This window comes from Toxoplasma gondii, chromosome VIIb, assembly GCF_000006565.2.
Source record: "Toxoplasma gondii ME49 chromosome VIIb, whole genome shotgun sequence".
NCBI lineage: Eukaryota > Apicomplexa > Conoidasida > Eucoccidiorida > Sarcocystidae > Toxoplasma > Toxoplasma gondii.
Window position 1 is genome coordinate 2,651,169 of NC_031475.1, and position 10,445 is coordinate 2,661,613.

Below are 10,445 nucleotides of genomic sequence, written 5' to 3' on the forward strand. Positions count from 1 at the left end.
TAGAAGTGTTTCGATAGACCTTGACCGTTGTCTGGAAGAACGAGCTCTTTACGCAAAAAACTCCGCCTTGTGAATTGAATCTCCTGTCGGCTTTGTGCGAGTGAACCGAGGCGCTTGTTTCATGAAAAATGAGTTCGAAGAAGTGCGAACGTTTTCCTCTCGCGGTGGCTATTCAGGGTGTCGGTATCCTGCACCGTCGCCTGGACTGTTTTCGTTTGCAGAAAAAGGAAACTAGTGGCGACGCGCTGGGCTTCACTGTCGAAACAAATCGAAAGGAATGAACACCGTTCCGGTATTTTTACTTCTCCTAGCATCCATCGGGTGGCACCAAACGACAGGGGCGATCCGTAGACAGAAGGATAAAGACAGAAATCGCATCTGAAGGCCTTTTTCCCGTATGTCTTTACAGGAGTTGCCTGCTCCCCAAACCCAAATTCTATTCTGGGCTCCATGCGCATGTTGAGTGTCTCGTGAGTAGGGAGGGAGGCAAGTCAGTTGGTCGAACCTCAGCATGCTGGCATTGTGCGTCTCTAGGCAGAAGCTGTTTACGGAACAACAAGCAGTGGATTTCTCGTTGAGTTTCGAATTCCTTAAGGTGCATGCAGAGAAGAGGTTTCAAGACAGTCCATTCGGGTGGCAACTAGAGAAAGACGACGAAACGCTCACGTGCTTGTGGCACTGTATTCACAAGGAAAAATGACACGCAGAGAGAGACCCTTGCTTCGAAGAGACAATGGGGAGAAGAGTATTTATTCCAGAGTGGGAAACATGATGTAAACAAACAGGGCGCTACTCGATGAATCTGTAGGTGTCCTGACACACATGCAGAAGCTTCTGGAGGATCCTGAACTTGTCCTTCAGCTGAGGTGGAGAGAAGCGGCGAAGGGGTGGGAAGAACTGCAGACAAATAAAAACAAGTGTGTAAGTGCCTTCAGAAAAAGAAGCGAAAGACGGACAAGGCACATGTCCATGTAAAAAAAGAAAAGGGAACTCGCGGAGGCCCTGGATACACGAAAACGAACAGAACAGACTTGAGCAAGTGCTGGTGTCTCCCCCCGGCTCGAGAAACGAAGTTCGGTTACTATCAATTTTTGCAGTGAACCTTGGTGAAGCATACGCACTAGCCGCATGCACGGAAGAAACACCCTCACGAGATTCTGCAGTGCGCGAACTTCTTGACAAATAATAACCCCCGATTTCCCAGCATCACCCACCTCTCGGTCTCGGCTGTACAGACACCGGGCTCGTCGGGCCATCTGTCTCAGTTAAATCACATTTTTTCGATTCCTCCACACTGTTCCCTGCGTCTCTTTCGGCGAGGGCAGGCCGCAGAAACATCGAAACGCTGCGCCACCAAAGGCTTGAATCCAGAGTTTTAACAAGACACAAAGCAGACAAGAACTCGTTCCCTGGAACGCAGGTGACAGCTACCGGGAAAACACTTGACGCCTTCTGCACACATGAATGCAGACTCGCTGTTGCTTTAAAAAAGGATCACATTCCCTTGGACGGCAGCCTTGGCAGAAACAAAGAAGATGCTCACCTTGTGTACTTCGTTCCATTTGCCGACACCAAACATGTTGACTCCCGCCACCAGCAGCTGCTCCTGAAAAGGAAAGAAAAGAACTCTCAAAAGGCGCAGTGTATCTCCCACCCGGTACGACTATTGCGCGCTGCATGCAGTTGTGGGAATCTAATTTGTTTTTTATATTCGGACACCAACTTCAGTCCTTCTGACTCAACAACTCGAACGGGCACCACTGTGCCGCACCCTATTGGGTAACCAGAAACCAACATTTAAGCATATATATAATTTCTATTTGAATGTGTGTGTATATCTTTATGTATATGCACATATAAAACAAACCATATGTAATCTAAACATATCAGAATAGATAGATATATTCATACGTATGCACATCCGTACACATGGACATATTGGTATACGTTCACGCATTCATATATATATATATATATATATATCACGACGCTACAAGTGCATCTTTGTCTGCACGCTTGTGTTTTGCTGGAAAGCGAATTGCCGATGCCATCTGCGTCAAGACTTGAGAACAACTCGCAGACTACGCATTCTCAGGGTTTCGACAGGTGAAACAAGGAGCCGCTAGGACTCTCTGTGCATGTGTATTCCAGCCCTTCCTCTACATTGTGCTTTCCTACAGGACAAACTGTTGCCACACGTCACTCTAAAACAACTTATATCCACATATATGCATTCCAATATGCGCACAAATATACACATATATACATCTACACAAATGTTTATCAATACACATACGTACATATATATATATATATATATATATATATCGAAACATAAATGCCTCGTTCAGTATGAGGCGCTGCAGAACGTCCCACGTTATACTTTTTTCCATACGTGTCATCTACGTTTTCCTTCCTCTCTCTCTCTCGCTCGATATATATATATATATATATATATGAGCATGCACTATTCAGTGTGTGAATCCATATGTGCAGAGCCGCGTTTCAGAAGGCGCTGCATATCCATTTTAGAGGCTGAGCGAGCATAGGAAACTCACATCTGCTGCTTCCCACTTGCGCTGAGGTCGACAGACGGGACCTGCGCCTGGGTGTCTGGCATTGAGAATTTGCCGCGCGAGGTCTGGGTCGCCCACGGCGTCTCGATACTTTCGGTACCGCTTGGAAGCTGCATTGAGCTGGTCCGCGTCTCCTCTGCGTCGCTCTTCAACGTCGTCTGAAGAGGTCCAAGAGACGCGCTTCTCGAGTCGCCTTCCCTCCTGCACACTGCTGTTCTCTTTGTCGGACGAACCAGTTCTGGTCTCCCTTCTCCCGCCTTCCCCCTTCTTTCGTCGCGGTCGCACGCGAGACTCCGCCACGCGCTCTGGGCTCGTGTCTACAGGGTCTGAATCCCACCTGGGAGGAGCACAAAGAAAAAACGCGATGAAGGGGAAGTGGAGGAGAAAAGGAAGAGGGGGCTGAAACAGAAGAAAACAAAAAGCGGAGCACCACAGGAGGAGCTGGAAGAAGAGAGGGACAGTGAAAGTAGAGGAAAACAGAGCCAAGAGTCGGAAATCACAAAGCAGCGCTGCTTCCGTGAGGAACGCAAACGCTTCGCCTGTGCTTCTGTGCACCGATGGATAGGTCTCGGAAACCTGCTTGTTCCCAGGCCTTTTTGCCCCTCTGCGACTCTCTACCGACATGTTTCTTGCAAGTCTTTGAAGGCGGTCAACTGATGTGTCTGTCTGTCTTTCTGTCTGTCACTACGCTGATGTCACTCGGCGTCTCCTGCGCCACAGGCGCTGTCCATCGCATGTCCTATCGCCTCTCAAGCAAACCAGATGTGCACAGGAAGCGGCCCGCGTGAGTGAAAATGCGAGCCGCACCACGGCTCCCACTGCATGCAGAAACGCGCGTACTCTTCTCGCCGTTCGCCCGGGTGCGGATCGAGTAAACTCCGTGGTTTCATGTCCGCCGCCTCTTTCCACTGCACAGTCGGTGACGCTCGCGCCACTGCAGACGGCACAATAGACGAAGAAGACGAAGAAGAGGAAGAAGAATGCGGAGAAGAGGAGCGCAGTGAAGATGTTCGCTTCTCAGGCTCTGTGATGAGATCTGCAGCTGCAGAGAGAAGCGCATCTGCGACGACCACGTTGGTCTCCGATTCCCAGAAACAGGAACTGAGACACAGAGCAGTTTCATCGTCCACCTCTGCCTCGATGACGCCTGAGTGCCGCGTTGCTTCTTCTCCGTCTTCTTCAGGTCTCCGCGATTCTTCAAGGTCGTCGCCATCGTGTGCAGGAACCTCATCTTCGTCGCTCTCGCCTTCTCTCCGCTTTTCGTCCTCTGTGCGCACCTCAGGCCTGCAGCCCCTTGGCTTCTTTGTTGCCGCCTGGGAAGGCGCATCTGTTCTCTCGCTCGTCTGCTCTCTCTGCATGTCTTTCTCACCCTCGCTGTTCTCCGGTCGCTGTCTCTTTCTCCTCTCCTTCGCAGGCTTCTCTCTTTTCTGCTCCTCTTCGTCGCCTCCTCTGTGGCCATCCGGTCTCCTTCCTTCGTCATCCTGTGACTGTCGTGTCTCCTCTCCAGCTCGTCGCTCCTCCATGTCCGGGTCTTCATCACCCTTTGACGTCCCCTGTTCCTTCCCTCTCTCCATTTCTTCGCCTGCTGCAATTGCTCGGTTTGTTTCTGCCTCGCTTGCTCTCGCTTCGTCTTCGCTGCCTCTCCCTTGCGCTTCTTTGCCTGTGTCTGCTTCTTCTCGTGTCACCTCCCCTCTCTTGTGTTCTCGCTCCTCCTGCCCTCCCTGTTCTTCCCTCTGTGCGTCTGATTCTCCGTCTTCGCTGTCCTCCGTGGTTGCCTCATCTCCTTTCTCCTTGGTCACTCGGCTCTCATCTCCTTCTTCCTCCCTCGCTTCTTTGTGCCCCATAGCGATATCCTCTGTCCTCTCTCGTTCTCCCTCCTGTCTGTCAACACGGCCACCGTCGTATTCTCCACCCGTCCTCTTCCCCCTCTCTCCACGGCCGGCGGCTTCCCTGTTTTTTGTCTGTTCCGCATCTTCGTCGCCGCCTTCCTTCGCCGGCCTCGGCCTTTCTACGGCTCTGTCGCCCGCCGCCACGGCCCTGTCTCCTCGTCCAAAGTGCGCAGGCCTTGCCGCGAGGCCGCCGGGGTGGCGCGTCTCCTCCCTGGACTCCCCAGAGCCTCCCCAAGACCAGAACGTCAGAAGCGCCTCTCGCAGCCCACGCGAAGAATTCGCAACCGCCGATGAAAACGCAGAAAACGACGACGAAGCGGGAGAACTGGAGAACCCAGAAGAAGGGAATGGGGAAGACGAGGTAGAACTCGAGCAAGGCTCGCAGCTCGAGAGCGCTCGCTGACGTCGTTGTGGCTCCTCTTCTCTGTTACATGTCTGAGACCCAAGCACCTGCGTTTCTTCTCCTCTGTTCCTTCCTCGACTTCCCTGCCAGACAAGTGGATCTCCAGCTTCGTCGCTGGCCGCACTGCTGCTGTCACGGCAGACAGTCGCATGCACGCTTCGCGAGGAAGCGTTTTCTCGAAGGCTCGACCCGCGCCGGCGACCTCCGTCCCCGACGTCCGGTCGCGCGATTGCATTTCCCTCCGCCCGTTCGTTCCAGTGATCGTCCATCCTCGCCACATTTCCGCCGTCGCTGACCTCAGGATACATTCCACCTCTCTCTCCCTCAAAGAGGTCGTTTCTCTTCTCCGCTTTCCTGCGCTCGTCTCCGTCGCCTTCTCGCTCACGTCCTCTTCTTCCCGCTCCTCTGTCTTCGAGGCTTTCCTGTTCTCTGACTGGTGCATCCGCAAGCGGAAGGGAGACGTCGTGACGCTTTCCAGGCATCGAGATGCCTCCTGCAGCTTCGTTCTGGAGTCGTCCGTTGCTCTCTTCCGGCTTGCGCGTTGCGTCGCCTTCTTTGCCAGATTCTTGATGGTCGGAAAGATCCGTATTCTCGCCATGGTCCTCGACCGTGTTCTCTTCTCGTTCTCGCTCTCGTCTTTCTCTCTCTTCTCTTCCCCGTCTCTGTACCTCCTTCTGCATTCCGTCGAGAAGCGATCGCCACAGATCTTTCTCTGCCCACAACTCTCGGATTTTCGCCTGCGTAGTCATCAGGGCGCCGAGCCGCAGCTCGCGAATCTCTCGCCAGGGAGTCCATGCGCCTGAGAGGAGGAAGAGCGGCGACACGGCGCCCTGTTTGGCGAGAAGGTCGAACGCCGCAGCCACTTCCTCGTGCTCGGAGGCTACTTGGTGCAAGTGGGAGAGAAGAAAAAAGACATTTTCTTCGACAAAAACGTGCATGTCTGCTCGAAGCTTCGCCGCGTCGACGAGCTGATGCAGTTGAGGGGAAAGACACCAATCTTCATCGCCTTCTCCGCCCTCCTCTCCAGGCTTCTCGCTTCGCCTCTCGACTCCACACGCAAAGAACGACCTCTCCAACCACGCCCCTCCCGCCTCCTTCCCCGTCTGACGCCTCTTCGCCTTCTCCGCGGAGCTTTGCCGTCTCTCGCTACTTCCACTGGTCTCGCGCCTGTCGTCTCCATTCGCGTCTTCCCCGCTCGCCACTGCTCCGAGATCTCGAATTTCCTTCTCTCGCTCCGCTCCATCTCGGCAACTCCTCTCTGCTCTCTCCCCGTCTCCCTGCTCTCCCCGTCGATCTGCCCTTTCCTCGGAACTCAGAGCGACGACAGCCGGACGCTCTTGCGTTTCCTTGCCTGTGTTCCCCAGCCTGCTTGCCCACCTTCCATCCAGCGCGGGGGCAGCCTCGCGACTTGCTGCGTGCAGACGCGAAGGCGCCGAGACAGCCACCACGCTCTCCCCGGCAGACAGCGGCTCGAGCGAAGCAGAGGAAGAGGAGCAAGGGGACGACACCGCACCCACGGAAGACGCACGAGACGCAGAAGAGGCAGACGAAGACGGGGAAGGAGAAGAGGACGAAGAACCGTCTGATCTCTCAGGGAGCAGAAGACGATCGTACATCTGCAGAGGAGGCATCGAGGGCCATCGCTCGAAGCAGTTTCCGATGGACGCGCAGAGCAGACGCATGTTGAACTCGACCTTTTCGAGAATTCCGGAGACGCCTTGCGGCTCTGCGACACCGGCATGCGCTTCTTCTCTGCCTTGCTTCTCTCGCTCATCTCCGCCGCTCTCTGGCGTAGCTGTCGCGAGACCCGCATACTCGGTCCCCACAGCAGCAGAGGTCGACGCGTTCTCGCCTAACGGAGGCGACGGAGGGGAACATGGATTTCCATCCCTGGTGCGAAAACAAGAGAGACACATTCACACAGGAAGAAAGGTCCAACCTAAAAAAAACTTCGATAAAAACTGAACATCTCTCCTGCAACACAGAAAGGATACACAAATCGATAGATGCACACACATATCCATGTATAAATATATGTATATATATATATATATATATATATGTATATATACATAAACATATACATATGCGAAAATACACACATGTATGTGTACGTATATATATGTATAATACATATATATATATATATATATATATAGTTTTTAAAACGTGTGCACATGTGTATACAGATGCATTTTCGCATAGGCTGCGTATGCGTAAACATCCCTTCTTCTCTCCACCAGAGAACCACACAGACACAGTGACACCCCAGCCGAGCGGCACTGGCTGACCCCCCTGCGTCTGGACATGGCTGCATGTTTGTAAAGCTGGGTAAAAGGGCATTTGCGTGTCTGTGTATCCACTACATAGCTCTACTACCGCCTATGGACGTCTTCTGGAAAGGCGGCGAACTGTTGAGTCTCCTCACCTGCGAAACTCGCTGGACTGTCGATCGATGCTAGGCGAGACAGGAGAACCTCTGGCCTCTGAGGCCTGCCGCGTCGCACCAAGCGAGTGCATTTGCAGCTTCTTCAGATAGCAAAGAAGTCGCCCTAGGATTTGCGTCGAGCGAAAAATTCGTTCCCTCACTTCCACATACTGTCCTTCCCCTTCTCTGCTTGTTCCTACTTCCGCTCCTCCCGCTACATCTCCCCCATGCCTGTCTCCTGTATGTGTTTCCTCTCCTTCTCGTCCTGCTCTCCCTTCTCCTTTTCGCTCTGCCCTTCCTGCTTCTTCTCTCTGTGCGCCACCGCGTTTGACCGCCTGTCTTTCATCTTCGTCAAAGTCGTTCGTCGTCTCTCCGTCGGCGGTCGCGCCTTGCCCTGTACCCGATCCTGTCTCTGCCGCTCGAATCGACAGTCGACGTCCGTTTTCAGCTGCGTCGAAGCGACACCGCTGGACGCCTCTGTCCTCGTCCTCGGCAGCGTCTCGCTCGCGTTTTACACGGCAACCAAGCGCGGCGAGAGGCGGCGGATACAGCTGAGAAGGAGACACTTCATCGGGGCCAGAAGAGGCGAGCGGCGACGAGGCAAAAGAGAAGGCTCGGGTGACTTCGAGGAGCTCGTGGATTCTCAGAAGAAGATACCACCACATGCAGTCGAGCAATGCGACGTTCGCCTTTGCCTGCGAATGGCTGGCTGTCGCACCGCCACCATCCCGCCTGCACGTTTCCTCCATGATGCTGCTCTGTCTCGCTCTCTCGACGCTGCATGCAGGGGCGTCTTCGCTCTGCTCCCCTGTCTCCTCTGTTCCGGCCGCTGCGTGGACCTCAGTCGGCGGGGACCGCGAGGTGACGCGAGGCGAAGGAGGAGCGGCAGGAGGCAGCGAGGCCGCGGAACGAATTGCAGACGAGACACAAGAGGAAGAAGAACGCTCAGAGGACAGAGACGAGGAAGCGGCAGGTGAGACATGTTGTCCGAGACCGTTGAGAAGATCCTCAACAGTGGCAGCAGTTACGGATGCAACGGCGCATGCAGCGATCTTCACTGCGGCGACCTGCGTCAACAAGAAAATCCTGTCGTCGAGAAAGACTCGCAAAGCAGCTCGTCGCTTTGCCTCGCCACTCTCTGTCTCCTCGCTCTCTTCTTCGTTCGGCGAACAAAGAGCTCCTGTCGCACTGTCGCTCCCTGAGTCTGGCGATTCGCTCACGCGTCGTCTCTCTTCCAGCACCCCCCTCTCCACATCTTCGTCCTCCGCGTCCCGCTGCTCTGCTATCTGTGCGTCGCCCCCGGTGTCTGCATGCATGCTGTGTGTTCGTCGCTGCTTGCAGTTCGTCGCGGAACGCCTTTCAGGTTCTCCATCTCCCTCGCAAGCACACAGAGACTCCTCCGTTCTGCGGTCACGCTTCCCCGACCCCACAGATCCGTCTGACGCCCGAAACGCCTCTGCTGTCTGGACAGCCCAAGTCGCTAGAGCCGGAAAGCCGAGCGAAGGTACGAGAGTTGCAGACACAGAAGGAAGCGGCGAAGCGTCGACGGCCGATGCATCCAGAGACAAGAAAGGAGAAAAAAACGACGAAGACGAGAAAGACGATGACGACGAAAACGAAAATGAGAACGAATTCGACGTCAGGATCGTTTCTCTGAGGCACTCCATGGCGGCGCGCGCCTCGACGCGTTGGCTGAACGCAGGGAAAGACAAGGGATGAGAGGCCTGAGCCGAGTGCTCGGTTTCGGCTGTAAGAGGACTGAGGAAGGCGCGAAGCAGTACCGTGTCTCCTGTCTGCAAGGCCTTCTCGATGGGATCGGTCAGGCTGCGGACGAGCACCGCGAAGGCGCGGGCAAGAGGCTCTTCAGTGGGGGCATGGTGTCGAGGCGCATGCCTTCCCGAAGGCGAAGCAGAGAACAGACTGGCCGGGGCGAAGCTCGAGACGCCGAGCGTCGGCTGTGCATCGGCGACTGAGCCGTGTATCTGCGCATCTGCATGCGATGTCACCGCAGCAAAAGACCTCACGTCACGCGACGAAGTCGAGGACGCGGAGGGGCGAGCACCGCACCCACCTGCTCCGTTTTCTGCATGAAGATGGTCGGTCTCCAGTTCTCGCGTTGGCCGAGCTCTCAGCAGCGCTCCTGGCATGTTGTCGCCCGCGGAGTCGCCGAGAGCTTCTGGGAAGCGAGCGAGAGCGCGTGTGCCGACGGACCGATCCGCGAGAAGTCTGCCGCCTTCGCGACGGGAGGGGATTCCCCGTTGGTGCCTGCTGCCTTCGAACTTTGCAAATCCAGCCGACGCCGGGGCGACAGGAAGCTGCGCGGCCACCCAGTGGAGGAAGAGAAGCCATGACGTCATCGAGGTCGAAGACAACTCCAGTCTCCCAAAGGAGGAGGGAACACCGAACGGAAAGAAGGAACAGACGGAAGAGACTGGGGAAGAGGGTGAAGACCCTGCGGGCGAGCACGAAGCAGACGCCCCGCTCCTTCTGCGCTTTTGTCTCTCAGCCTCCATTTCGTCGGCGAGGCGGACTCACGGTGCTCGTCTCGAATGGACGTGAGTTCCCGATCCAAGTTCTCGGCGCGCATCTGCGAGTCCAGTCAGGCCCAGATGCCTCCTTCAAGGCGGCTTGTCTGACCATGAAACTGACGCAAGAATCCAGCCTCGCGGAGAGGGGAAAAGAACGCGAGAGGACTCAGAGAACAGAGATCAGCCGCAGAAACGGGGAAACGAAGAGAGAGAACGACGGCGGTGGAAGCCAGCCGGGAGGGAACCTGGAAGGAGAGACCGAGGACAGAGAAGATCGCTCAGGAGAGTAGAGGAAACAAAGCCGAGAAGGCGAAAGCGGAGCGAAAAGCGTAAAAGATCGAACAAGGAGAGACTGAGACCGACGAAGGGCGTAAAGCCTCTTCACTCTGCACGGAGGGCAGAATTAGCCACAGGTTGCGGCCCCGAGATCTGGCTGAATCCGGATCGAAATTACCTGTTGGTATATTCCATTGCACGGGACGCGTCGAAAAGAAAGGTTTTGCATACGCAGAGAAACGACGACTGAAGCCAAGGAGAAGAGAGTGAAAAGCGAACATAAAAAAAGAAAAGGACAGCAGATAGCCGCTCGCTTGCTCTTCCGTTTGACGGCGAGAGCAAGAA

General features: G+C 55.0%; 1 protein-coding gene across 1 annotated transcript; it reads right to left on the reverse strand.

Annotated features, from left to right (window-relative positions):
* Nucleotides 1-789: 789 nt before the first annotated feature.
* TGME49_259860 (hypothetical protein) lies at nucleotides 790-9,809 on the reverse strand (the record flags this gene model as incomplete). Its single annotated transcript, XM_018781220.1, has 5 exons — nucleotides 790-897; nucleotides 1,544-1,606; nucleotides 2,559-2,913; nucleotides 3,417-6,758; nucleotides 7,297-9,809. 5 exons carry the CDS (start codon nucleotides 9,807-9,809, stop codon nucleotides 790-792), a joined length of 6,381 nt encoding a protein of 2,126 aa, XP_018637055.1.
* Between the last annotated feature and the right edge of the window lie 636 nt (nucleotides 9,810-10,445).